At 49.7% G+C, this 27,541-nt stretch overlaps 1 protein-coding gene and 1 long non-coding RNA gene across 7 annotated transcripts in view; one reads left to right on the forward strand and one right to left on the reverse strand.

The window, feature by feature from the left end:
- LOC122448416 overlaps positions 1-8,240 on the reverse strand; it is a 57,986-nt gene extending 49,746 nt beyond the window's left edge. For 4 of the 6 annotated variants that reach the window (XR_006271602.1, XR_006271600.1, XR_006271598.1 and 1 more), the window contains exons 1-2: positions 8,108-8,240; positions 7,435-7,477 (exon numbers count right to left, since the gene is read on the reverse strand). This is a non-coding gene — a long non-coding RNA (uncharacterized LOC122448416). Of the gene's footprint in view, positions 1-7,434; positions 7,478-7,997; positions 8,067-8,107 lie in introns of those variants that run through there. The other 2 variants (XR_006271601.1, XR_006271599.1) reach the window with 2 other exon arrangements.
- A 28-nt stretch (positions 8,241-8,268) lies between these two features.
- Positions 8,269-15,217, forward strand: SRXN1 (sulfiredoxin 1). The gene is made up of 2 exons (XM_043479699.1): positions 8,269-8,628; positions 12,936-15,217. The coding sequence occupies exons 1-2, from the start codon at positions 8,416-8,418 to the stop codon at positions 13,137-13,139; spliced, it is 417 nt and encodes a 138-aa protein (XP_043335634.1). The 5' UTR covers positions 8,269-8,415; the 3' UTR covers positions 13,140-15,217.
- The last annotated feature ends 12,324 nt before the right edge of the window (positions 15,218-27,541 follow it).

The following is a 27,541-nucleotide window of genomic DNA, read 5'->3' on the forward strand; positions in this document are numbered from 1 at the left end:
TTTCACAGTCCTCTCAAAAGAAGGCCCCTGGGATGCAACTCTGGCTCTCCTCTGCACCGTCTGGCTGCTCCACTTAGTGACTTTGCAGACTCATCTTCCTGTGCCTAAGTAAGGAACCCACTTCCTGTTCCCTCTGTCCTGGTCTGTGCTCCTCAAGGTCTCTCCTAGACTCCTCTTCTCACTGTGTATTCTCATGAAGCAATCACACCCACAGCTTCAATTTTCACCCACATGCAGATGACTTGCAAATTTACATTTTCAATTCTGACCTCCTCTCTGAGCTGCAAATCCACATCTCCCTGCAAACCACCTCCACATGGATATCCCCAAAGTACCATAGACCAGCCCAAGTCTGAAGCCATGATGTGGTTCTCTCCTGCATCTATCTCCTTTACCCTTCCATCTAATCCATCAGGTTCTGTTTATTTTTTCTCTTTTTCTTCTCAGTTTCCACCCTAGACCATAGCTACCATCATCTCTTACGTTCTTACTGGTGACCCCGGATCCATTCTGCCTCCACCACCTCCCTTCCTCTCTCCATAGTGACCACAGGGGTCTTTTTAAAAATGCAGATCTGATTATGTCACTCCTATTCCTCTTCTATCTTTGAATGCCTCAATGATTTCTCACTGTGGGGGCTGGGGAGAGGACCCTGTTTTCAAAGACCTACCCAGTCTGACTCTATCACTCTAGCTGAATCTTCAGACATAAGCCCCTTTGCTGTTTGAGTTACAGCCACCACTGTTTAGCAATTTTGCTTTCCCGGCTGCCACAGGGCCTTTGCATAAGCTTTTTTGACCACCAGTAACATACTTCATTTGCAATTCCAACACCACCACTGTTGACTAGTTATTTTTTTTCAGTCTTTATCTCCCAGCTTGATGATCACATCCTCAAGGACCACATGATTTTGGTTCACAGCACTTACCAATAATGTACACTTTTCCATTAATTACTGTGATATCTGGTTATTCTCTGTCTCCCCCATTAGATTATAAGCTTCATGAGAAAGGCACTGACAGTCCTTTGGGTCAGGGACTGACCTAAAATTTCCTGGGACCACCGCAATACCTAGCCAATAGCAGATTACCAGTAATTTTTTTTTTTTTAATGAACTACACACATTTAAGTCATAATCAATAATGGTGGCTTATGCTTTAAAAAAAAAAAAAAGTCTGTTTCCCTCATGGCCATAGATGATTGGTTCAGATCTGGGCATCTGACTAGAACTTGGAAATTTCCTCTCTCCAAATCATAAGACCTGTAACTTGAGAGCTGTGGCTCAGATTGTAGCTACTTATCAATATCCATCCTCTCCTTCCTTAGTAAGAGAACTCCGTTGTTAGCTGAGCACATTGCCACATTGAATGAAGACTACATGTCCCAGCTGCCCGTGCCACCAGCGGTGGCCATGTGACCAAGTTCTGGTCAATGACACACAAGGGAAAGTCTTATATGGAACTTCAGAGACAACGCCCGAAAAAGGAGGGGGTCATATCCTTTGCCTTTCCATTTCTCCACCTTCTTCCAGGCTGACCCTTCAGGAACATCCTTGAACTAGGAGGCGACCCTACTCTAAAATGATGGAATTGACAGATAGAAAGGGCCTGTGCCCCTAGAGACAGTGGAGCGGCCACCCCAGTCCTGGACTTCCCACTTCCAGATTCTCTGTCATGAGAGGAAACATGTTAGGGCATTTTAAGCCTCTCTTGTCAGCTTTCTATTACTAAAAGCCAAAGATACCCCCTGTTGATAGCCACGTTCCTATCACATGGAGGTAATCCCTCTGCCAAGGGAGAGACAGAAAAAAGCCTCCAAACCCACTTTTCTCTAAGGCCTAGTTTCACCTTACAGTCAAGGGAGCAGCCAAGTGTTCCATTTTCATTAAGCTGATTCACGCTGGCTTTCTACGCCTGCAAACAAGAGCCTGGGCTAATACGTTGGAACTAGTCTAGAAGTGCAAAGACAGAGAGACCTTTGAGATCTATTATAAATTTTAAATGTTACCAAACATATTTGATTTGATATTTGACAATATGATATTGACATATTATCATATTTATTGAGCACTTACAGTGCGTTGGGCACTGTCCTAAGGACCTTACTTATATCCTCTCTTTATTCTCTCAACAACTGTACAAGTTAGGCACCATTATGAAGGCCATTTTGAAAGTTAAGAAACCAAGGCACAGACAGGTGCCTGCTCCACGGTCATCTAACAAGACATGTGTAATTTTAACACAGGCAAGGCTCAGAACTATTGAGGATGATACATGAAATTCCCCCTTTGCCTTAGTTTTGACTTCCCAGTGGCAACGTTGTGAGTGCAGGTAGTTTATTTGGGAGGTGATTTCAGGAAGTAGGAGTGCAGGGGCAAGAAGAATGAGACAGAGAGTGTGTTAGTGGGGTTGTTGCTATAGTAATGGGCCTGGTACTGCTATTTTCTGAGAAGGATCAAAAAAAGGTCCAAATGGTCTGGAATGTTTCTCACAATTCTCCACCTGTGACAACGTAAGACGCTTTTACTCAGCAGCTCTGGTTGCCACTGGTGCACCTGAACACCTCTAGGAGACTCCCACAGGGATGGAAAATATGGAAGCCTTGGCTAGGAAGTCAGCAGTGCTAGGTGAGTCTGGGTTTACACAATACTGCCCACCACAATTTTAGCTGAGATCAAAGGTAGGCCAAGGGGACGTGCCACTGATATCCAGGTCTTTAGTCCACCCTTTCCTTGTCGACAAAGCTCACATTTGTTCAGACATGTATTCATCACTTAACCCATCCAGGGGGCTCAAAGGGGGCTGACTGCAGGGGTGTGGCTGATTGGTCTCCTCCAACCCAATCAGAGTCATCCCAGTGGGTGACTGGTTCCAGCACCCATACTTAAGCAACTCAGCTCATGGTACCTCCGTGGTGGTGGTTGTTCAGTCGCTCAGTCATGTCTGACTCTTTGTGACCCCATGGACTACCCCACGCCAGGCTTTCCTGTCCTTCACTATCTCCTGGAGTTTGCTCAAACTCATGCCCACTGAGTTGGTGATGCCATCCAACCATCTCATCCTCTTCTCCTTTTGCCCTCAATCTTTCCCAGCATCAGGGTGTTTTCCAATCAGTCAGCTCTTTGCATCAGATGGCCAAAGTACTAGCTTCAACATCAGTCCTTCCAATGAATATTCAGGGTTGATTTCCTTTAGGATTGACTGGTTTGATCTCCTTACTGTCCAAGGGACTCTCAAGAGTCTTCTCCAACACCACAGTTCAAAAGCATCAATTATTTGGCGCTCAGCTTTCTTTATAGTCCAACTCTCACATCCATATGTGACTACTGGAAAAACCATAGCTTTGACTAGATAGACCTTTGTTGGTAAAGTAATGTCTCTACTTTTTAATATGCTGTCTAGGTTGGTCATAGCTTTTCTTCCAAGTGTCTTTTAATTTCATGGCTGCAGTCACCATCTGCAGAGATTTTGGATCCCCCCCCAAAATAAAATCTGTCACTGTTTCCATTGTTTCCCCATCTATTTGCCATGAAGTGATGGGACTGGATGCCATGATCTTAGTTTTTTGAACGCTGAGTTATAAGCCCATTTTTTTCACTCTCCTCTTTCACTTTTGTCAGGAGGCTCTTTAGTTCCTCTTCACTTCCTGCCATTAGGGTGGTGTCATCTGCATATCTGAGGTTATTGATATTTCTCCTGGCAATCTTGATACCAGCTTGTGCTTCCTCCAGCCCAGCGTTTTTCATGATGTACTCTGCATATAAGTTAAATAAACAGAGTGAAAATATACAGCCTTGATGTAAGCCTTTCCTGATTTGGAACCATTCTGTTGTTCTATGTACACTTCTAACTGTTGCGTCCTGACTGAATGTTTATATCCCCCAAAAGTCCATATGTTGAAGCCTAATCCCTAGTGTGCTGGTAGTTGGTGGTAGGACTTTGGGGAGGTGATTAGGTCATGAGGGTGGGATGATTCTGATGCATGATGTTTCCTCACAGGGTCTCCAGCAGAAGTGACCCCAGGTAACCATCATGTTAACCTGCTCATCAGTGTCCTCTATATTGGCATTTCTCCCTTCCCCAGTCTTTCCTGGGATCACTTCCTACAGCAGATTGTCTTCCAAAGATGGTCCCAATAATATCTCTTTTGTGGGAACAAGCTCTTTTAGAACCTTGCTTCACTTTCCATCAAGAGATGGAATCTCTGTACCTTCCCTTGAGCCTGGTTGGGGGCAGGGTGGTGGTGTGACAGATCCTACAAATAGAACACCACAGAAATGATGCCATGTGACTTCCAAGACTAGACTGGAAAAGGCCATGAAGCTTCTGCCAAGTTCTCTTGGGACACTCATTCTTGAAAGCGAGCTGCCATGCTATGAGGAAGCCCAGGCCACATGGAAAGGCCCCATGGAGGTGTTCCGGCTGACAAGCAGGATGGTCCAGTGCGTGTGTAAGTGAAGACACCTCAAGATGATTTTAGCCCCAGCCATCGAGTCACCCCCAGCCATTGAATCACCTCTCAGTTGATGGCCCAGATATTGCAGAGAAGAGACCACCACTGCCCACGGTGCCCTGCCTGAATTCCTGACCCACAGAATCTGTGAGGATAATAAAAATGGTCGTTTTATGCCACTGCATTTTGCAGTGGTTTGTATTACAGTGATATAATAACTAGAGCAGCTCCCCAAGAAAATACCTGCAGACAAGTCCCAGTTTCAGAGTCTCCTTATGGGAGAACCCAAACTAAAACAAAAGAATATTGTTAGATCCCAGAATTTCTCCAGCTTCCAGTCCCACACTTACATTAGCCTCAGTGGAAGGTACCTCATCTTAATCCCAACACAAAGGTCAAGCCTTCATGTCATTAGTTTATGGGTGGTGGTGCTGTTCAGTCACTCAGTCATGTCTGACTCTTTGCGACCCCAAGGACTGCAGCACGCCAGGCTTCCCTGTCCCTCACCATCTCCCAAAGTTTGCCCAAGGTCATGTCCACTGCATCGGTGATGCTGTGGATAGTTTAGGGATAGATGGGCCAAAATAATGGAACTGCTGACTGGCCAGGTCCTCCTCCCCCATCAATCCTCCTTTCTCAAGGAGTCTTCCCCAAAACCACACAGGAAAACAAGGTTGAAGTACCAGGCCTTGCCAGTTCTGTTCAGGGATCAGAGGCCATGAACTTCAGGGGAGGGTAAACCTTCTTGAGCCCAGAGGTAAACATCAGTTAAGCTAAACCAATCAGTATAAGGCTTCCGAGGTGGCCCAGGAGTAAAGAATCCAATGCAGGAGACTCAGGTTCAATCCCTGGGTCAGGAAGATCACTCCTCCTGCCATCCCCTGAAGGAGGAAATGGCAACCCACTCCAGTATTCTTGCCTGGGAAATCCCATGGACAGAGGAGCCTGGTGGGCTATAGTCCAAGGGATTGCAAAGGGCTGGACACGACTGAGCAACTGAGCATGCATGCACACAATCAGGGTAATTCCACTCTCCTTGCCAGGGACTGGTTTAGGCATGGAAGTATGATGAGACATGAGGAAAACCGTCCTGGGCAGAAGGGTGGGGAAGCAGAGGATGGTTACTAAAGGTCTCTTCAGTCTTAAAAAGAAGGGCAAAGGGATGTCAATGTCCTAACTTCCACCTTTGAAAGCTGTTGTATACAATGCTTGAAGCTACAGCAAAACATCTTGGGACCATGAGGGGCAAGCATGAGGATAAAAACAAGAACACAGAGGATGATGGTACAAAAAGCTGGAAAGAATCTGACATTGTTCAATTACCTCTTCACCCATCATAGATATACCTGCCTCCAGAAATCTTAATTATGTGGAAATACAAGTCTTCTTAAGGCTTAAAATTCAATTTTGAGTTGAATCACAGGTATCTCAACATACAGAATTTGTTGCCAGGAGTGGGGGGGTTCTCACTGGGCAAACTATGATGAAAGATTCAGGACAACTCTCCATTTTTCCATCCCAGAAGCTGTTCCCCCGTTTCTTCTTACTTTCTGAAAGGAGGAAGTGGTTCTAAAGGAACAACTTCCCTCTTGATGAAATTCTCTAATTACCAGTAAGTTTGGGGCTGAGGGGAAGCCCAGGTGGCTCAGCAGTAAAGAATCCACTTGCCAGTGTAGGAGACACAAGAGACTCAGGTTTGATCCCTGGGTTGGGAAGACACCCTGGAGAAGGAAATGGCAACGGGCTACAGTCCATGGGGGTCACAAAGCGTCAGACATGACTGAGTGACTGAACACACACATGTGCTAGATTCCTTTCTAAACACTATGTGTTACTTTCATTTACTCTCCCTGGCAATTGAGAGAGGAAACCAAGACACAGAGAAGTTGAGTGTCCCACCACAGACACACACACACACACACACATCACACTGGCTAGTCGGTGGCGGAGCCCGGACTTAAATCCATCCCATTCCAGTGACTCCAGATCCTATACCCTAAACCACCACCTGCTTCTTCCCTGTTTTCCCTCTCCAGAACCAAGCCACTTTCCAGTATGAATAACCCCTCCTCCAGGAAGCCTTTCCTGGTTCTCCTTCAGCACTCTGGGTGTCCGTGATGAAACCTGTCACCTTCCTTGATTATCACTCTGTAAGCACTGATTTGGGCTTCCCTGGGGGCTCAGTGGTAAAGAATCCCCCTGTAATGCAGGAGATGCAGGTTCGAACCCTGGGTCAGGAAGATCCCCTGGAAGAGGGGATAGCAACCCACTCCATTATTCTCGCCTGGAGAATCCCATGGACAGAGAGCCTGGCGGGCTACAGTCCACATGGTCACAAAGAGTCAACCACGACTGTAGCGACTTAGCACGCACATTGCCCTCTAACAGCCATTTTCTCCAAATATTTTCACAATCCCCTCACAATCATTTTACAAAAGAGAAGACTGATGCTGTTGCATCTTGCCTGTGACCACACAGCCTGGGAGTGGCCATTTGGGATCTGAACCCAGGCCAGTCTGTGCCAAAGTCTTAATGTTGCCACAGATGCTATAAACAACACCAGAGATTAAAACCAGGAGCCTCTGCCTGCCTCCCTCTGGCTCCAGAGGACACTGGGTACTGAACCTGGGATCAAGGGGATAGAAGAGAGTGGGGATAGCAGTCGGCATGTTTGGACCTAAGTCACAGGCTTCCCTGATAGCTCAGTTGGTAAAAAATCCACCTGCAATGCAGAACTGAGTTCTATCCCTGGGTTGGGAAGATCCCCTGGAGAAGGGAACAGCTACCCACTCCAGTATTCTGGCCTGGAGAATTCCATGGACTCTACAGTCCAAGGGGTTGCAGAGTCGGACATGACTGAGTAACTTTCACTTCACATCACCACCACCCCTTGCAGCCCTGGTGTCCTCATCTGTAACCAGGTGTTTAGTGGCCTGAGACTCTGAGCTCAGATAATCAGACTTTCATCTCCAGCGGCCCTACCTTGGACAAGTGCTTCAACAACCATGTCAGCTTCCTCGAGGCGCTGTGGGGATGAAAGCAGACAGTTATTGTGGAAGTTCAAGCCAGTGCCCACACACTGTCAGCACCATTCCAAAAGGCTCCCTGGGACTTCCCTGGTGCTCCAGTGGCCAGGACTCCATGGGCACAATGCAAGGGGCCTAGTTGGGCCATCCCTGGTTGAGGAACTAAATTCCACATGCTGCAACTAACACCCAAAGCAGCCAAATAAATATTTACAAAATGTTCCTTGGAACCCTGGTTCAGCCACTTACTAGCCCCATGACCTTGGAGGAAAATCACTTAAACCTCGCTGTGCCTGTTTCCTCATCTGTAAAATGGGAATAATAATCATACCTAGCTGGTAGGGTTGTTTGAGGTTTAAATAAGGTAATGTACATGCAAAGTGTTTAGAACAGTGCCTGACAGCACCACATTCAGCAGATTCCTAGTATTACTGTCTTTGGTATTACTATCACCTCCGCGGTTATCAGCACCAGTGCTCCAAGGGCCGGGCGGCCAAGCGCCGAGTTTTGCCGACTCACCGTCTCTGGGCACGTCTGGCCCCCTCTACCCTGTGCCCCCGCCATGGGCCTGAGTCACCCCGGAATGTGCGTCACCCGCGCCCCTCCCACTCCACGACCTGCAGACTCACCCTGAGTCAGCCTGCCCGCCGCTTCCACTCCTGGAACGCCGCGCGGCGGAGGGCAGGCGGCGAGGCGCCCCCCAGCGGAGGGCCGAAGCCCCGCGCGCGTCTGGCAGCCGGGGGCGAGCGGAGCAGAGGTCCCGCGGGGGCGCTCGGTGGTGGGCGGGACCATCCTGGGGCCAGGGGAGAGAGACGCTCCGCGCGGCCCGGCTGCACCCCCCCCTCCGCCCGCACGGAATGGTACGGCCCGGCCGAGGTTAAAGCCCTAGGGTGGCCGTGGCGCGTCCCGCGACGGCCCAGGCGGTGGCGACGGCGGAATGATGGGTCTCCGTGCGGGAGGAGCGCTGGGCAGAGCCGGGGCGGGCCGGGGGGCGCCCGAGGGACCTGGGCCGAGCGGCGGCGCGCAGGGTGGCAGCATCCACTCGGGCTGCATCACCGCCGTGCACAACGTGCCGCTGAGCGTGCTCATCCGGCCTCTGCCGTCTGTGCTGGACCAGGCCAAGGTGCAGAGCCTCGTGGACACGATCCGGGTGAGGCCCCGGGGAAGCCGGCCGCTGGGAAGGCTTCGGAGGAGGGAGGTCGCGCTGGACGCGAGAGGGGACTAGTTCAGTTTCAGTCGGAACTCAGCCTTTGCTCTGTGACCTTGAGCAAGAGTTTGGGCCTCTCTGGGCTTCTGTTTTGTCGTGGAGCAAGGAGACTGGAGGAGGTCATTAAAATAACTATCTCTGACTCCTATAAAGATAGCACTTGATATGGGCTTCCCTGGTAGCTCCCAGTAAAGACTGCCTGCGATGCAGGAGACCCGGGTTCCATCCCTGGGTCGGGAAGACCCCCTGGAGGAGGGCATGGCAACCCATTCCAGTATTCTTGCCTGGAGAATCCCATGGACAGGGGAGCCTGGCAGGCTGCACTCCATAGGGTTATACAGAGTCCAACATGACTTAAGCGAATAAGTAGCAGCACCTTCTTCATACCAACTCTGTAAGGCAGATACTACTATTGTTCCTCTTACAGACAAGGGAATGAGGCCCAAGAGGATCCAAGCACCTTGTCCAAGGTCAGGCATTTTAGAAAGTGGCACAGCCTGGTCATTGCGCAGCTGCATGGCCACAACATAACCTGTGTGGTCACTTCTGGCCGTGGCAGTGGGACTGGGGGTGTCCTGCCTGCTGGGAAGACCTTGTTTGAACTGGAACTGGGAGAGAATGGGGTCAGCCACATCTCAGAGAGAGAGAGCTCAGGAAGGTCGGGGTAATCCTGGAGGGAGGGGACATGAGTGCCAGGTTAGGCCTGCACGGCATCATGTTCCCAGCCTCCAGACCCTCAGAAGTGGCCACAGGAGACCCCGAGGCCCCACCAAACCTCTCTACTGCCTGCCTGTCGTCTTTCGGTACTAGAGTTTACACTGCTGCTTCCACTGTCTGGAACTGCTTTCCAGCGAGCCACAGGGACTGCTCCCTCGCTTGGGTCAGGTGCCTGCCTCCCGGCAGCCCTGGCTTCTGTAGGTCTCCCACTAACCTGAATAATTCGCCTTGAAAGCATAATTCAGGTTAACGCCTGAGTTATGTTATCTGTGTGTTTGTGTTTATTGTCTCCCCTCCCCATCTCATTTGAACTCCAAGGAGCTGGGATTTTGTCTGGTCATAGAACAAGCATGGTGCCTGGCTGTTTGTGATAGATCTGTCTAGGGATACTCTCTCCTACCCCTGGGCCTTTGCACAAGCTTTTCCCACCCTGCCAGAAACACTCTTTCGTTACTTCTTTACTAACTCCTTCTTGGCCTTCTGTCAGTGTCAGTGTCTTCCTTGACAGCCCTTGTAAGGTTAGGGGCCTCCTGTGGGCCCCTAGCCACCTCCATACCTGTCAGCACACCTCTGATTCCATACAACTGGGGTGTAATGGCCTTAGACACCTGTCTTCACACCAGCACCATACGTTCTGGGAGGCAAAAACCAGGCCTGTCTTTGCTTATGGCATGTATTAGTTTTCTATGGCTACTGTAACAAATTCCAGAAACTTAGTGACTTAAAGCCCAGATTTTATTACTTTATAGTTCTATAGTTCAGAAGTCCAGAATGGGTCTCACTGGGCTAAAATCAAGGTATCAGCAGGGCTGCATTCTTTTCTGGAGTCTCTGGGGGAGAATTCATTTCCTTGTCTTTCCCAGCTTCTAGAGGCCACCCACATTTTTGGCTCATGACCTCTTTCCTCCACCTCGGAAGCCAGCAACATTAGATCTCCTCTTGCTCCTCTCTGTTCCACATTTAAGGTCTCTGGTGATTACTTTTGGCCCATCTGGACAACCCAGGATAATATCCCCATCTCAAGATCTTTAACTTAATTCCATCTGGAAAGTTCCTATCCCTTGGGAGTAACATATTCACAGGTTCTGGGGATCAGGACGTGGACGTCTTTGGGGGCTGTTATCCTGCCCACCCATCCTCAGAGCCCTGACACCCAGCACAAGGCTTGCATGGCGCAACTGCCTCTTTTTGCTGCTGCTCTGCCAGGCAGACTGTGCTCCACACCTAACTTATATCAGCTTCCCAACTTCATCAGCAGCCTATAGGGTATCTGTTCCCATCTTACAGATGAGGAACAAGGCCCAGTGGAAAGGCCCCTGGCTTACACCTCCCTCCCTACCCAACCACCTCCCTCCCCCCGCCAGCTACTCTGTGGAGAAGCTGGGATTTCAATAAGCAAGAGCCCCAGCTCATAACTGCTGGGCCTTACTGCTTAATAATAATTTCTGGGATAAATGGAATAATGAATCCATCAATGCAGCCTAATAAGAGACTGCTTTAGGGCCATGTGGGAGGCCTTCTAGCAACTCATTTAATTCCGTCTCCCCTTACTCCACCCCACCCTGCCCCAGACTTTCCTGATGTAGAGGTCCGCCCACTCTGCATCTGGCACTCAGGCCCTGAACAGGATGTCAGCTTAGCTTCTCTTCTTCCCCTTCTCACACTCACCCCTCCCCTGGGATCTGCCCTCTGAACATGACGCAAACCTGTCCACCTCTCCCTGTCGTCTCAGCGCCCTCACCCAGGACAGCCTCTTCTGCTGAATACCTGCTGGGGACTTGTCTCTGTCCTCCCTGCTTTTGTCTTTGTCCACCTCACCAAGGCTGCTTTCTCATCACACCTTTCTAGAATGTCCCTCATATCATATCACCCTCTCCTGTTTAAAACACTCCAGGACCTATAAACTTCCATTTATAAAATAAATGAGTCGTGTATAAAATGTGCAGTGTGGGGAAGATAGTAAAAAACTACGTAATATCTTTGTATGTTGACGGAGGGTAACTAGACTCAATCATGGTGATCATTTTGAAATGTATAGAAATATCCAATCACTGCATTGTGTACCAGGAACTAACATAGTGGTGTACATCAATTATACTTCAAAAACAAACTCGTAGAAAAAGAGGCCAGATTTGTGATTATCAGAGGTAGGGGTAGGAGGGGGAGAGTAGGAGAAGGAAAATTGTATGCAGGCGGTCACAAGGCACTAACTTTTATTATAAGATAAATAAGTACCAGGGATGTAAAGTACAACATGATAAATGTAATAAACACTGTTGTGCATATATATGAAAGTTGGTTAGAGAATAAGTCCTAAGAGCTTTCATCACAAGGAGGCTTCCCTGGTGGCTCAGATGGTAAAGAATCTGCCTGCGATGCAGGAGGCCTGGGTTCAATCCCTTGGTTGGGAAGATCCCCTGGAAAAGGGAATGGTAACCCAGGATTCTTGCCTGGAGAATTCCATGGACAGAGGAGCCTGGCGGGCTACAGTCCATGGGTTGCAGAGAGTCGGACACAACTGAGAGACTAACACTTTAGTCACAAGGAAAACAAGTTTTTTATTTCTTTAATTTTGCACATATATGAGATGATGGATGTTCACTGAACTTATTATAGTCATCATTTCATGATGTTTTAAGTCAAATCATTATATTTATACCTTTAGTTTATACAGTGCTGTACATCAATTATATCTCAATAAAACCTTTCTGGCCTCTTCTGTTCCACAGACCCCTGAGTCTGTTCTGGTTACACAGGCCTCTTTGCCATGCCTGCAATACAGTGAGCTTGTTCTGGCCTCAGGCATTTTGCATTTGCTGTTCTCTCTGCCTGGAACGCCTTTCCCATGGGTAATACACACTGTGTATTACTGAGCCTATTCCATGTGCCAAGTGTTGTTTGAAGCACCATGTATCTGTTAACTCATTAAACCCAATAGTTCTATGAGGTGGTTGTGTCATCTTCATCCCCATCTGGGGCAACTGAGGCACAAATATGAATTGCCCAAGGTCACAGAGCAATTAAGTAGCAGAGCTGAGATTTGAACTTAGCAGTCAGGCTCTTTCTCTAAAGATTCCACCTCTCTATCTTCCCCAGGGGAGTTCTCCGTGTTCAGGCCTCTGCTTCATTGCCATCTCCATCATTGTCATGACAACCTGTGTTATTGTCTTCATAGCATTTATCACTCTAACATCCATGTGCCCCATGATGGCAGGGGCTGTGTCTGTACCTTATTCCCAGAGTCTAGAACAGTGCCAGGTAATATACATGTGGTGTGAAAAATGGTTAACAACCTGGGGGTGGAAAGAGGCCTTGATTTGTAGTATCTGCCAATTCCCTGGTGTAAATACTCTTACCGTGACTGATTTGCATGCTACCAAGGTCAGCCAGCTCACAAAACTGACCATGTAACTGTTGCCTCTCACAAACCAGTGTGAGCACATGGAGGCATTCAGCTCAGGATAACAAAGTCTGCTTTGCAAACTGTCCAACACTGTGCCACACTTATTCACCCTGTGTGCTCTTCTTGCCAGGAGAATCCAGACAGTGTTCCCCCGATCGACGTCCTCTGGATCAAAGGGGCCCAGGGCGGTGACTATTTCTACTCCTTTGGGGGCTGCCACCGGTATGCAGCCTACCAGCAGCTGCAGCGAGAGACCATCCCTGCCAAGCTTGTCCAGTCCACCCTCTCGGACCTAAGGGTGTACCTGGGCGCTTCCACGCCGGACTTGCAGTAGCAACCTCTTTGGCACTGGCCACCACTACCAGGAACCTGGAAGACACCTGGCCTCCAGTGGGTTCGGCCATGCAAAGGTGTAGCAGGGATGCATTCTGTCTGTGCGTGGCAGGTGGGTCTGGCTTGAAGCATCCTCTTGGCTAGCTGCAAGACCTTGGACTCATGACTGAACAGTGTGGGAACCCCACTTCCCACCTTGGGGGAAATGGGGTCCTGTGTTTGCTCTTGAGGGATTATTGAGAGGCTGAAATGAGAAAGGAGACGGATTTGGAGAGTCATATGCCACTGGCTCCGGATTCCCAAGGACAAAGATCCTTCTGCATTTCTGTCCTTGTATTGTATCGTGTGAATTCATTCATCTGCAAGTGAAGGAAAACCTAGGTTACAGTGACTTAAACAAAGAGAAGTTTCCTTTTGCACATAGCATGAATTCTGGAGACAGTTGACTAATGGTACTGGTTAAACCACTCAGCAAAGTTAGGTCACACATCTTGTCACTTCTCAGTCACAAGATGGCTGCTGTACCTCCAGCAATCGTGGCTATGTCCAAGGAAGAAGGGAGTCGGGGAGGAGAAAGGGCCCAGCCAGCTGGACCCATCAACTTCTATCATAAATTCAGGACTTTTCCAAAGGCCTGTTTCCTGCTCTCTTCCCCTGTGTATTTAGATCTAAATAGACTTAGATCTCCTTGGCCCAAACCAGGTACAGTAGCCACCCCTAGCTGCAAAGAAAGCTAAGACAGCAGGAACACAATTGTCACAGTTGAGTAGATCAATCATATCCCATCTCCTAGAACTGTCACACAGCCTCCTAAAAAATATTGGAATCCCATTGCCAAGAGAGAAATGAGAAATTGTGTATCAGTTAGCCTTTGCTGAGAAAAAAACAATTCCTGAACTTGGCAGCTAAAAACAAGTTATTTGCCTACAATTCTGTGGGTTAGCAATTTGGGCTGGACTCATCTGGGCAGTTCTACTGATCTTGCCCGAGGTCACTCATGGGATTGTATGCAAATCAACTGTCACCCAAAATGGCCTGGATGATCTCAAATAGCCTGACTCCCTTGTCTCAGCAGTAGGTGGGCTGTTGGCTGCGTGACTTGGTTCTCCTCCAGGTGGCCACTCCACCAGTTAGTTCAGGCTTCTTCACATGATGGCATCAGGGCTGAGAGAGGAAGAGAGAGAGAGAGAAGTGGGGTGTGCATAGGGGACAGGAAGAGAGAGAAAGATGGAGAGAGAAGAGAAGTTGCAAGGCTTTTTTGAGTTCTAGGCCAGAATTGGTGTAACATCACTTCTGCTAAGTCCTTTTGGTCAAAGCAAATCAAAAGTTTGGCTCAGATTCAAGGGCTGGGGAAACAGACTATACCTCGTGGAGAAACTACAAATGATTTGTGGCATTTTTTCTCTCTATCACAAATGACTTTGGATAGCAAATAACAGTGCTTCTTTGTTTTTGCTCTCTTGCACGGGGCCTTGCTCTGTCCAGGCTGAAGTCACTAAGACACTGTCCTGGCCCTGCAGAGGGGAAGAAGTGAGGGGCAGTGGATGGGTCTCTCCTAGGGCTGGGCCCACTCTGGGAGGGCCCTCAACATCTGTACTTTGGTAGGTTAGGGCGGGTGGGTAGGCCAGGTAGGACACTCCAAAGGAGCTTCTGAAATCCTGTAGTCCTGCGGGGAAGGGAAGAGGCGGAGGAAGGGTGCAGAGTGAGGTGGACCTTACTCTTACTGCACTGCTGAGGGAACTCCATCACTTGGCATTTTCAAACTTCATTTTCTCCAGCTCAGTAATGAAGACAACAGCTTTCCCACCCATTCTCTGTCCCAGGGATTGATGACTGAGGTGACCAATGGAATTTTAAAGGGATGTAGTCTTAAATGCAGTGTGATATCCTGGAACAACAGCAACACAAGGACATTAATGGAAGAACTGGAAATTTGAAGAAGGTCTGGATTTTAGTTAATTTATACAAATGTTGATATTGGGGTAGGCTGGATGCAGAGTATATGGGAACTCTGTACTGTATTTACAACTTTTCTGTTAATCCAAAATCACTTCCAAATAAAAGTTTATTTAATAAAAAGAGAGGGAGTAATTGAGTTAAACCAATGGTTCTGGTTCACAAAACGGGTTTGCTAAATCACAGATGACCAGACTGCACCCCCAGAGTTGCTGATTCAGGTCTAGGGTGGAGCCTAAGAATTTGCTTTTCCAAGTTCCCAGGTGATGTTGATGCAGCTGATTAGGGACCACAAGCTCAGAACCACTGATCTAGACTGTGTTGCTTTTTTTTCAAGTATGGTGACAGCCCTTCACCTCCAATGGAGAAGAAAGAGTTGGGTCCCAGGAGATCCATGTTTTGGAACTAGCTTGTGCACCTACTCCATATGACATTGGGCAAGCCCTTTCCTGGGGCTTTTTCCAAGTTGTCTAATGGACTGTCTACCCCGGAGGTTTGTAGTGGCGGTTGGCGGCGGGGGAGGGTAGTTGAGGACATGGCTTTATAAGTTGCTATCATGACTTACTGCTTCTCATGTCAGACACCTGCACCCACTGAGTAGCACAGTGGTTACCCCTTCTTGGAAGGCTTACTCTCCTACAGATAAGGCCCAAACAGGCAGCGCTAGGAGTACTCCTGGACACTGAGAGGAAGCTGCGGAGCGGACTTGGAGCGGGAGGGACTGGTGGTTCTTAAGGAAGAGGTGCTGGGTTTTGAAGCGTGAAACCTGGTTGCTCTCAGTGGAGACTAAGAGCTGCATTTCCCGCTTCGGCCAGCAGATGGCGCTGCTTTCTGGCTGCCCGAGCGGGGTTGGGCCTCCGACCTACAGAATAACTGCTGTGGGAAGAGGGAAAGATGGAGGGGTCTGACTGGGATGGATGCCCATAGATTGCCCAGAGAAGCCGGGGCTTCAGGCGGGAGAAGGAGACCTGGCTGGGCGTTTGGAGTTTCAGGTTTACTTACCCTTGTCGGATCTTGCTCTCTGGCCCTGCACACGTCATGGCCTCTCCAGGCCTGTCATAGGAGACTAGGGTCTCTACACTGGGTGTGCTGGGCCAACTTATCTCAAACTCACCTCCTCCAGGAAGTTTCCAGATCCTCCAGGCTGAGCTCCATGCCTCTTCTGGGCTCCCCTTGATCCAAAAACATGTCCCCTCCCCAAACAAACAACTGCCCCAGGGAACTTGGGTCCAGTGAAAGGCAGTGTGTAAAGAAAGTGAAGTTGCTCAGTCGTGTCCGACTCTTTGTGACCCCATGGACTATAGCCTACCATGCTCCTCTGTCCATGGGATTTTCCAGGCAAGAGTACTGGAGTAGGTTGCCGTTTCCTTCTCCAGAGGATTTTCCTGACCCAAGGATTGAACCCGAGTCTCCCACGTTATAGGCAGACGCTTTACCGTCTGAGCTACCAGGGAAGTCAGCAGGCATGTAGGGACCTCTTATTTCCTGTAGTGCCCTGGGACGAACCCCTTTCACCACGGTAGACTTTTTAAATGTTTTCTTTTCACAAGGTAAATGTGTGTATATTTACCTTTTAAACATTAAGATAGCAAAATGCTAAATAATATTAACAGTAAAATATGAGAGGCAAGCTGATATCCATCATGGTTGTCCTTCTGCCCTCTCTGTTTATGGGGTAAACACCTTCATGAATTTGGCATACACCCTTCCAGACTTTTTTCTAATTTAGTAGGTGTATGTGTGTGAGTATACAGGGTTTTTCTTTTTTACTTAATTTTGCAGGTCATATTTCTTCGCTGGTGATGTGCCTTAGTCCTCCACCCCATGAGTGCCTTTGTTATTCTCCCAGAGTCTCCCTCATTCTAGTTACTTCTTGAAAGTGAAAAAAGCAAAGTGAAAATATGAGTCGCTCAGCTGTGTCTGACTCTTTGCAGCCCACCAGGCTTCTCTGTCCATGGAATTCTCCAGGCAAGAATACTGGAGTGGGTAGCTATTCCCTTCTATGAGGGATCTTCCCAATCCAGGGATCAAACCTGGGTCTCCCACATTAAGGGCAGATTCTTTACCATCTGAGCCACCAGGGAAACCCCCCCTTGTTGATTCTCAGAGGGGCCTTTCTTATCACTATTTAAGCTGTCCCCCCCCCATCATTTTATCAACACACTCGGTTTTATTTTCTTCATGGCATTTATCACACTTCTCGAAATTATCTTTTGTATCTGTTTATGACTGTCTCATCCACTAGAATGTAAATTCTTGAGGCAGGACTTGATCTGTCTTTTGACTGTAGGCCCAGTGCCAAGAACTGCCTGACAGGGGCTTCCCTGGTGGTCCAGTGGTTGGGAGTCCAATCTGGGGGACTCAGGTTCAATTCCTGGTCGTGGAACTATGATCCCTATGCCACAGGGCAACTAAGCCCCCTCGCCACAACTAGAGATGCCGCAACCAAGAACTGATAGAGCCAAAAATAAATATATATATTTTTTAAAACTGCCTGACACATAAATGTTCAATAAAAATGCTAAATGAGTAAAGTCCATATAGGTCTAGCTCATTCTTTTCATTGCTGCCTGGTGTTCCAAGGTCTTCATATAACCATGTATTAGTCATTCTGTTAATGACTTTGAGGGGTCACTGTTATTTGCTGCTGTAAACGCTTTCTGCCATCATGCTCTGTGCCCAATCAGCTCTGTACATAGGCGTGGCACAGCCTGGCCTGTGCACGGGTGTTGGCCAATTGCTCTGCAGAGTGGCTGTTCTAAGTGCCTTTCCCTGAGTTTGGGGTAGGGGTTGGGGGTCAGCTTTCTGCCCCTGCACTCCAGCCAGTGTTTCTTAACCTGCTTTAGATGGTGAACACAGTTGAGAATCTGAAAGACAACCATGAGCTCCTTCTCCAGAAACACACACAAATCTGAGGATTTCTGAGGATGCCTGGATTTAAAGGTCTTATCCTCCAGGCCCTGGATCCAGTGTTTAGAATCCTAGTTGTTTCATTGCATGGCCAGGAATGAATGAGGCACACACAGGTAGGGGTGTGAACAAATGAATAAATGGGATCTAGTTTTGTGAGGGTAGATAAAAGTGCTCAGACCCTGATCTGTCTCCAGTCAGAAAAAAAAAAAAACAGCTATGTGAGAGGCCTGGGGGGCGGGGGGAGGTCCAGCCCTGCTCTATCTTGGACCCTGGGGTCCCCTGAGAACCAGATCCAAAGGCTGTCTAGACTAGGTCTGGGTGGCTCCACTTGTCAGCCCTAGCAAGAGGTAGGCCAAGTCTGGCATCCAGGGTCAAAGCTGGGAGCCAGGGAGAGGCCTTGACTTCCTTGGGCCAGATAAGGACACGGCAAGGCGTCCCTCCCTGCCTTCCACCCAAATCATGTTTGCTCCAGTGTTCGCTGGCAGCCTTTGAGTTCGAATCCCACCTCTAGCTCTTCCGCAGAGCCGGCAGGTAGGGAGTGCTCCTTACAGAAAGGCTCCGCCGTCAGCACTTCCATACTTGATCCTGCCGTCCCAAGAGCTGGACAGAGAGGAGATGATCTTCCCTGTTGGACAGAGGGGTAAACTGAGGCCCGAAGCGGGGGGAGCCGGGTTAGGTGACCGCACACAGGGACCCCCGCCCCATCCCCGCCGGCCCATCCGCCCCGCCCTCCCCGGCGGCCCCTTCCCGGGGCCTGACCCCCAGCGCTGCCTGACAGATGACCTCAGCTGCCGCCAATCCATTGGTTCCAGCTCCCGGGGGGAGCGCAGAACAAAGCGCGCTTTGTGGTGGGGCCGTCCCCTCCCCCGGCGCGCCGCCGCCGGGACCCCCTCCGGAACTCCGCGCGACGCCCCCCGGCCGACAGCCGTGTAATGTCTTCCAGGCCCTCGCAGCTCCTCGCAGAGCCCCCGGAGCCGCGCTCGCCTCCCCCGCCCGCCCGGTGGGGCTCCCCGGGCGGCGGGATGGGCGGGGGGCGCCCCCAGCGGGAGGTCGCGAGGCCGCCCACCTGTCCCCGGGAAAGGCGCGGGAGGGCGCGAGGCACCAGCGCCAGTGGTCCCGGCTGCGGGCACCAGGCAGCTGCTGCCCGCTGACAAGCTGAGCGCTGCCGCCCCGGGTGGAAAGTGTAGGTGACTGCGTTACTATTATTGTTATTGTTGCCGTTACTATTATTGTAACTATTTTGTGATTGTGAGGGGGAGTCACTTTCACGGAGGTAGGTTTGCATCTTGGCTTTGCCACCTGCTGGCCATGGAACCTTCCTGACCGCCTTCACCTCTCAGAATAACAGCAATAGTAGCCAGCATTTCTTGAGCACCTACTTTGTGCAGACCCTAAGTGCAAGGGCTTTGTGCTGTGCTAAGTCGCTCAGTCGTGTCTGACTCTGTGCGACCTCATGGACTGTAACCCGCCAGACTCCTGTGTCCTTGGGATTCTCCAGGCAAGAATACTGGAGTGGGTTTTCATTTCCTTCTTCAGGGGATCGAACCCAGGTCTCCCACATTGCAGGCGGATTCTTCACTGTCTGAGCCAATGAACTCATTTAATCATCCTCACCACAAATTTAGGAGGGAGGATTATCATCCCTCTTTCACAGAGAAAGGAACCCTGGCCCCAGCTTTCCTAGAGACACATTCAACTCCTGTGCCTGTTTTCTTGTCTGCAAAATAAGCTCCCCAAGGGCTGTTCATTCTTATTGGTCTTACCTCCTTCTAGTTGAGGACACAGGGCTGGGAATGGCTTACTCCCTGGCTTGCTCAGGAGCACCCCACATGGGTCTGCCCCAAAACCCTCTGTCTTTTGAGGACTGTCCCCAGAGGGCAATGCTCTTGCTGGTTCCTGTTGGGCTCGTGGGGGAGGGAGGAGTTGGAGGAGGGTCTGCCTGCAGCTGGAAACCTTTCCCCTGAGAGATAAGCTTCCATGTCTTGTGCTGCCCTTGAGGGCTGAGGAGGTAAGGGCAGGGAGGTGGGGATGCCATGTCCAGAGAGGGGACCAAGGAGCCAGGAGGGGGCTGGGAGTGGCTGCCCCCACCCTTCACACACTCCCTGGATGTTCATTCTCCCTGGGACCTATGGGGCACCAGACACTGCTCCAGGTGCTGAGAATATCAGAATACAAAACAGATGGAAACTCTCGTCCTCTTGAAGTCCACTTGCGGGAGATAAGCAAGAAACACACATGGAACATGTATAAAATGTAAACTGCAGTATCTGATAGTGTTAAGTGCTGCGAGGGAAAAGCAGGGGAAGAAGAAAGGAGATGGGAAATATCAGTTTCATTAAGGTGTTAGGCTTCTCCAAGGAGGGGGCATCAACCTGAACAGAGAGGAAAGAAGCCCTATGGCTGTCAGAAGGAACAGCACGTGCCAAAGCCCTGAGGTGAGAGCCCCTTGGAATGTCCAGGAAATGGCAGGGTGGCCGGTGTGGTGAGGGCAGCCTGGATGGGACAAGGCTGGGCCAGGCAGCTGATGAGGTAGGAGAGGTGGGCACTGTCAGCCTGGCACTTTGACTGGGAGCCATGTGAGGCTTGGAACAGAGGAGGGACCTGCTGTCTCTGGCTGCTGAGTCAAGCAGGGTTGGAAAGGGGGTGAAGGGGAGCCTGTTGCTGTCACCAGGGCCCCCAGGTTCTGGTCAGTGGATTGGATCAGGGTGGGGATAAGTGACCTGAATCCGGATGTAATTTGAAGATAGAGCCCCAGAATTTTCCAATGGATGGAACTGGATCTGAGGGATGAGGGTAGGAGAGAGGATTCTAGTGACCCCCAGATTTAAGAGTCTACCAGTCCTTTTCAGAAACTTCACTGCAGGCCAGAATGTAGACGGAGTCCCCGGGGTGAAACCATTCTGTCCCCAGTGCCCTGGAGGACTCAGCCAAGCATGAGACACACATTACAGCTTCCAGTTCCTCAAGAGTGCAAAGAGGAGGTGAAGTTAGAAATATGTTTCCTAAAATCCCATCAAGAGCCTCCTTCACAATTTGGGCCACTTGGGACAGGAGAGTTCAGTATCACCTATAGGAACCACTGTTTTTGAATTGTTAAATCTATTTGCTTTTATTTTACTTAAACAACAAAAAAAATTTTTTTTAAGAAACTTGAGATAGTTGGACTAAATGGAAAATCAGTAGCAGGTGACATAAAACTATGTGACAATCAATGTAGGCAGTGTAACCGTAACAGTTACTTTGTCCAACCTCTGTCTCCCCCTTCCCCCCTCCCTCTCCACTCCCTTCCCCTCTTTCCTTCCCTCCCTCCCAACCCCATCAATTCAGGACTTTTTCCTGGACTCAAAGAGATTGAAAAAACATTAGTCATCTTGCTCTCTGTGTCCTCACCTTTTTTGTTTTATTTAACAGACAAAAGAACTTGTTATGTTATTTAAATGCTTCCCAAGTATAAAAGCATTTAATCCTCACAACAACCACTTGCAGTGGACACACTTATGATCCCCATTTTGCAGATGAGGAAGCTGAGGCTCAGAGGGACGAGGCCCCTTGCCCAGAGTCACACAGCAGGGCTGAGGCAGAGCCAAGAGGCAAGCCTAGTCCGGCCCATTCTGAAGGGCCACTCCTTGTACCGTGAAGGCATATTATTATCACTATGAACGTGCTGAACTACTGGAACCAAAAGAGTCTTCGGTTAATTTTAAGTCAGTACATATTTATTGAGTGTCTACTAAAATGAAAGTCATACCGTAACACCTTTGCTTAACAGTATTTGAGGATTGAATTTAGAAAACAATTCCAGGCTCCTTGCCATAGATGCCTTGAATGACCTGCCCTTCCCCACCTCATCCCACTCCAGCCAGGCTGGCTGCCTCACAGTTTCCAATTGCTTTCTGACCTCAGGGACTTTGCACTTGCTCTGGACTCTGTTTGGAATGCTCTTCCTCTGGTTCTTCTGGCTCCCTCACATTCTCTGGGACTCAGCTCAAATATCAAATCCTTAGAGAGACTTCCCTTGCTCCTTCATCTCCCCCATAGATTCCCCAATATTCTCACCCTGTTTTTTTCCTTCATGGCTTGTAATTGTTTTATTTACCTGTGTACTTGTTCTTTATCTTGCTGCCCTGCTATGATGTAAGATTTTCAAGCTGAACCTAGTGGTTCAGCTTAGAGCAACTAAGCATCTGGGGTGAAGAGCCCAGAGAAGAGCAGATAGGGGGAGGGGCATTTGGGTTGTCCTCAGATAGGGAAGCAGATGTGTTTGTGGAGCCATAGAGGGCAAGAGGTCACCAGGAAGTCAATTTAATGTGAGGAAAAGTCTTTCACATAGTCCTAACATTTGGACATTCGAAAAGGCTAGGTCATGGGTAGTGAGCTCCCCATTGCAGGGGCTATGCAAGTTGAGATAGGATAGTCCCTGGTATGTTGGGGCTGTGTAGGATTACTATCAATGGGGTAGATATTCATTCACTTGCTCATTTACCCATTCATTTATTCTGTCTTTTATCTATCCATTTATTCATTGACTCCACTCAGTTGGTAAAGAATCCACCTGCAGTGCAGGAGACCCTGGTTCGATTTCTGGGTTGGAAAGATCTGCTAGAGAAGGAATAGCCTGCCCACTCCAGTATTCCTGGGTTTCCCTTGTGGCTCAGCTGGTAAAGAAGCCACCTGAAATGCGGGAGACCTGGGTTGGGAAGATCCCTTGGAGAAGGGAACGGCTACCCACTCCAGTATTCTGGCCTGGAGAATTCCATGGATTGTATAGTCCATGGGGTCACAAAGAGTCAGACACGACTTAGCGACTTTGACTTTCATGTATCTTGCTTTCCATGTTTCCCAAACTGCTGTGTGATGGACAACCTTCATGACCTGGCCACACCCACAGGGCATCTGTGTTTAATATCTTAGTGCTATATATGCTATGTACATAATGTCTTCAGTCAGTCTTGGGAGGCTGACGGAAATTTAAATATATATGTGTTTTAATATCAACTTTATTGAGGTAAAATCTACACAGAATAAAATGCTTCTACTTAAGGTGCACAGCAATGTATTTTGACAAATATACACACCCACGTAACCACTACCTCAGTCAAAACAGAACATTTCATTACTGTCACAAGTTCCCTTGTAACATCAGGCTCCCCCCAACCCAGTCCCAGATAATCTCTTTGTCAGAAAATGCCAACCCTTCTCCATAGATTTTCCAGGGCTACTTTGTACTCACACCAGCAATATCCAAACAGAAACGAAAAATCAGTATCCCTTACCACAAATAAAAAGTGACCAAAATGAGCAAAATGGAAACAAAACAATATTCTCAAATTCGAACTGGATACAGTTGCCTGTAGAAGTTCTGGGTCCAAGACCAGCTTTGTCCAGGTGAAAGAGAGAGCAAAAGAGACTGGGAGAGCAAACAAGTAATCCACAGGTGTTAGAAATATATTACCAGCATCCTTGGAGACTTTCTCTTTGGACTATTGGAAAATCTGGAAGATACTGAAAAAAGAATGGCTTTTTCATGGTATATTTGTGGTTTAATACCTTGTTGTTCACCCAAATCATCTTTGGTCCACTACCACAATCACCCAGATTCCATATTCAGGAAACATGGCAGTTCCTTGTCTCCCCTTTCATCCACCCACTCATTCATTCATTTACAAGTGTTAGTGGCCATTCTGAGCCAGCTGTGGGAGCTAGGAGAGACACTCTCAGCCTTTAGGATAGCATAGTGGCCAACACCCCTTAGACTGTGAGCAGATACCTGTTGCATGGATCGTTGTGGGTTGAAAGACACAAACACTCACACTCTAAGCTGTCGCTCCAACAATGTCTTCCTAGGGCAATCAAGGGAGGCTGCCCTGCGAAGGTGGCCCTCGAGCAGAAACTTGACCACCATCTTCCATTCATTTGACAGATCAGGAAACGGGGGCACAGACAGGTAACTCTCTCAAGGTCACACAGGAAGAAGAGAGGAAATGAGGGATGGGCAGAGCCTAGAACTCGGGCCCCAGCCCATTGTTTATCCCAAGGGCTCGGCCAGGTCCCAGACTGGCAGACCAGAGAGCAGGGCTGGGGAGGGGGCCCCTAGGCCCTAAGTCTGGAATCCATTTGCTCTGGCCCCGTAATGTTTTCCCAGGGAGGAGTAGGAGGCCCTGGCCCTACCTCTGCCCACCCCCACCCCCCCCACCACCATCTGCTCCCTGTTTATTTATTTATACTTAGGTCTCACCTCCCAACCCTGCCGGGGACACAAACATACTGGCATCCCTGCCGAGAGGGGAATGAGGGGGAGAGAGGCAGTGTCAGCCCCCCTGGCTGGGGGAGCCCAGGTCTGAGAGCCCCACCATCCTACCCTGCAGAGACCAGCCAGGATGACTGGGTTCAAATCCCAGCTGTGGGGCCTCTGGGCTGTGTGAGTGCCCAGTGCCTCTGTCTCCTCATCTGTAAAATGGGGTCATTAATAGAGACCACTGGTTTTACCAGCACTTTACCAGCTAGTGAGATTCAGGAACCTGCTTTGGACAGGGTCTGGCGCAGACTGGCTCCCAAGTGTTTCTGTTGTACTGTGTGACCTTGCTCAGCACCCTACCCTCTCTGGCTCTTTCTCTTGTTTCTGCAACGGTGGCTACTTCAGGATCTAAGGGGTTCCAAGCCTAATGTCCTGAGATTTGCAAGGGCTAAAACCCCGGTGCCCTCCCTGGGACCCACACCCGTGGCCCTGGCCAAGATGGATAATTGATGCCAGCCCCCTGCCTCCAGTGGACTTTGCCCTCCAATATCCCCTAATCTGCAGGGGGTGGGAGGGGGCGCAAATCAACGCCTTCCCCAGCCCTGCACGAGGCAGGGGAGGCCCTTCCTGAGATCTTACCTCAGCTGCAGGAATCATCACCCCCTGGAAGGTCAGTCTGGCTGCCATCCACAGAGGTGCTGCTGTGCCGAATATCTGCAAATGCAAATCCCAGGAAACGGGGCCCAGCTGCTCATTAAAGACAATTAGCTCAGGGTCTGTCAGCTGGGAAGAAGCTTTGGGCGACTGCTCCCACGGGCTTTGCTCTGGGGCTGCGCTTCAGGGACCCAGCCTCCTCCTCCCTGAGCTACGGGGGGAGGGTGGGCACCCACTCCTCCCCAGACTGGTGCTCCCCTCTGTCCCCTGGCCCCCTGTCTCCTGTCCCCCTAGGTCCATTCTCCTCTCTGAGTCTACAGCACCCTCCCCTTCTGTCCCACCAGCCTCTTTTCTGTGCCCCCTGCCTCTCTCTGAGTCCCGGTCATCAGGAGCCCCTGTCACCAAGTCCCGGTGTATTTCACTGAATCCTTGTTCCTGTCTCTGCTCTCACATCTCCCTTGAAGACCCTCTTCTCTCATTAAGCCCCACTCCTCTTCCCCCATCCCTCTCTCTGAGCTCATTTCCACCCCCAGTCTGGCCTCCCTGAGGCCCCCACCTCCTTGCACACCACACACTACTCAGGTGCCCACTTGGGCTGCATGTGCCATCTACAGGGCTTCTGGACGGGGTGGGTCACAGGGCAGCTAGACAGACCCCTCCACTCTGGGGTCCACACTGTCATCTGGTAGCCACAGGGGGGCAGATTTCTGCGAAGAAGGGAGAGCAGGCAGGGCTGAGGAGCCACCTCACCAGGGAGTGAGCGCCCATCACCCGAGCCCAGAGGCAGAGCCCTGCCCACGGCTGCGACTGGGCTCCTCGCAGTGCAGAGACACAGCGACCCCAGGGCACTTGTGCCAGGAGCCCTCTTGGGTCAGCAGGCCCGGCTCAGTTCTACATTCCTTCTGGGGAAGGAGGGTGAGTTGGGGAAGATGGGGGGGGCGGGGGCTTCCATAACTAGCGAGGGACGAGCAGTGGGAGTTTTGAGAAGCTGATGGGAGGTCTTGGGGACAGTCACCAGCCTGCTTCATTGCCTACTGGACCATGTAAGTCATGTTCGCTCCTCCTTGTCTGGAGGAAACTGAAGCTCAGGAGGCACTATTGTCTTGCATAGACGAGCCTGAGCTGCGATCGGACCCAGCCGGGCTCACTCCATACCCCACTTCACTACAGCCAAGCCTCCCAGGCCAGAGGGAGAGGAGAGGACTGGGGAGAGCCCTGTCCCTGTCCCTGCCGGACGGCCCTGCCTGGCGAGAAGGGGCTGGGGGAGCAGTAGCCCCAAGGAGGGCAGGATGATGGGGGAGGGAGAGAGGAGGCAGGTGTCTGTGGGATCTTCTCTCCTCTCCTCCTCAGGCCTCTCCCCCACCCAAGTGGGCCCCTGACCCCCCCAACCCCGTTCTCATCTGGCCTCCATGTGCTTGGCCTGCACCTGAATACACACTCGCCGACGATCCGTCTTGGGCTGTCAGAGGATCAATGGGGCTCCCAAGGCCTGGCCCAGCAGGGAGCTGCAGGGAAGTCCCTAACGAGAGCTAAGAAGGAGAACAGGGACCTGAGCCTGGCCCTGGCATCTCATCGGGGGCAGCCCCTGGAAGGCCTGGTTCCCCAGTGGGGAGACCCAGCCACTCTTTTGTGCCTGGGACCCAGGCTGCTTTCCAAGTCTCCTTCTCCTTCTAACGTTGGGGACCTGTTCCTTCCCCACTCTGGGCCTCGGTTTCCTTATTTGTGAAAGGGAAGGGATTGCATCTCAGATGGAAATAAGGTTCTAAAATCAGCAGGAGATCTTTATGTGCAAGTATATCTCCAAAACGTTAAGTGAAATAAAGCAAGATGCAAAGCAATGTGTGTATTCAGCTACATCCCGTGTGCATATAGCTCTCAAAGAGGGACTGGTGTGTATTAGTCGGCCTAGTGTATAACCTGCTAGAACACTTCTGGAAGACACAAAAAGCAGCAGGAGTAGGGATGGCTCATGAGGAGACCTGAAGTGTCTGGAGATGGGGTGAGAGAGAGACTTGTCTTTACACTCCTTTGTACTGTTGAATTCTTGGTCCATGTTATGTATTCTGTAGTTGAATAGGAACTACATTTAATGAAAAAGATGTATGTGGATAGGAAGTACGAAGAGAAACAGAATATCTGCATTGTTTTAATGCATTTCCCTATCGGGAAGGCCCCCTAGAAACGGAAATGGCAACCCACTCCAATATTCTTGCCTGCAGAATCCTATGGACAGAGTCTGGCAGCTACAGTCTATGAGGTCGCAAAGAGTCAGACACGACTGAAGCGACTTAGTACACACACACAGATAATGACAAAGAGGAAAAGAGTAACTTTACTGTGGGCAAACTGGCAGACCCCACCTTAACCAAGTGATCAAAGTGGACATCAATAGTAATCAGGCAAAATGAAATTGTGTGCCCCCCATAAGTGATGTAAACAGCATCACTTCTGTGGTCTTCTTGCCTGAAGCACCTGATGTGAATCTATTCGTAAGGAAAGATCAAAAAGATTCCAAATAAAGGAACAATTAGCCCATACAGATTCAAGAATGTCAAGGTCATAAAAGTCAAAGAAAAAGGAGCTGTTCCAGATTTAAAAAAAAAAAAAAAAGAGTAAAGAGACACAAAAACTAAATGGAACATATA

The sequence above is a fragment of the Cervus canadensis genome, chromosome 10 (genome assembly GCF_019320065.1).
Source record: "Cervus canadensis isolate Bull #8, Minnesota chromosome 10, ASM1932006v1, whole genome shotgun sequence".
NCBI lineage: Eukaryota > Metazoa > Chordata > Mammalia > Artiodactyla > Cervidae > Cervus > Cervus canadensis.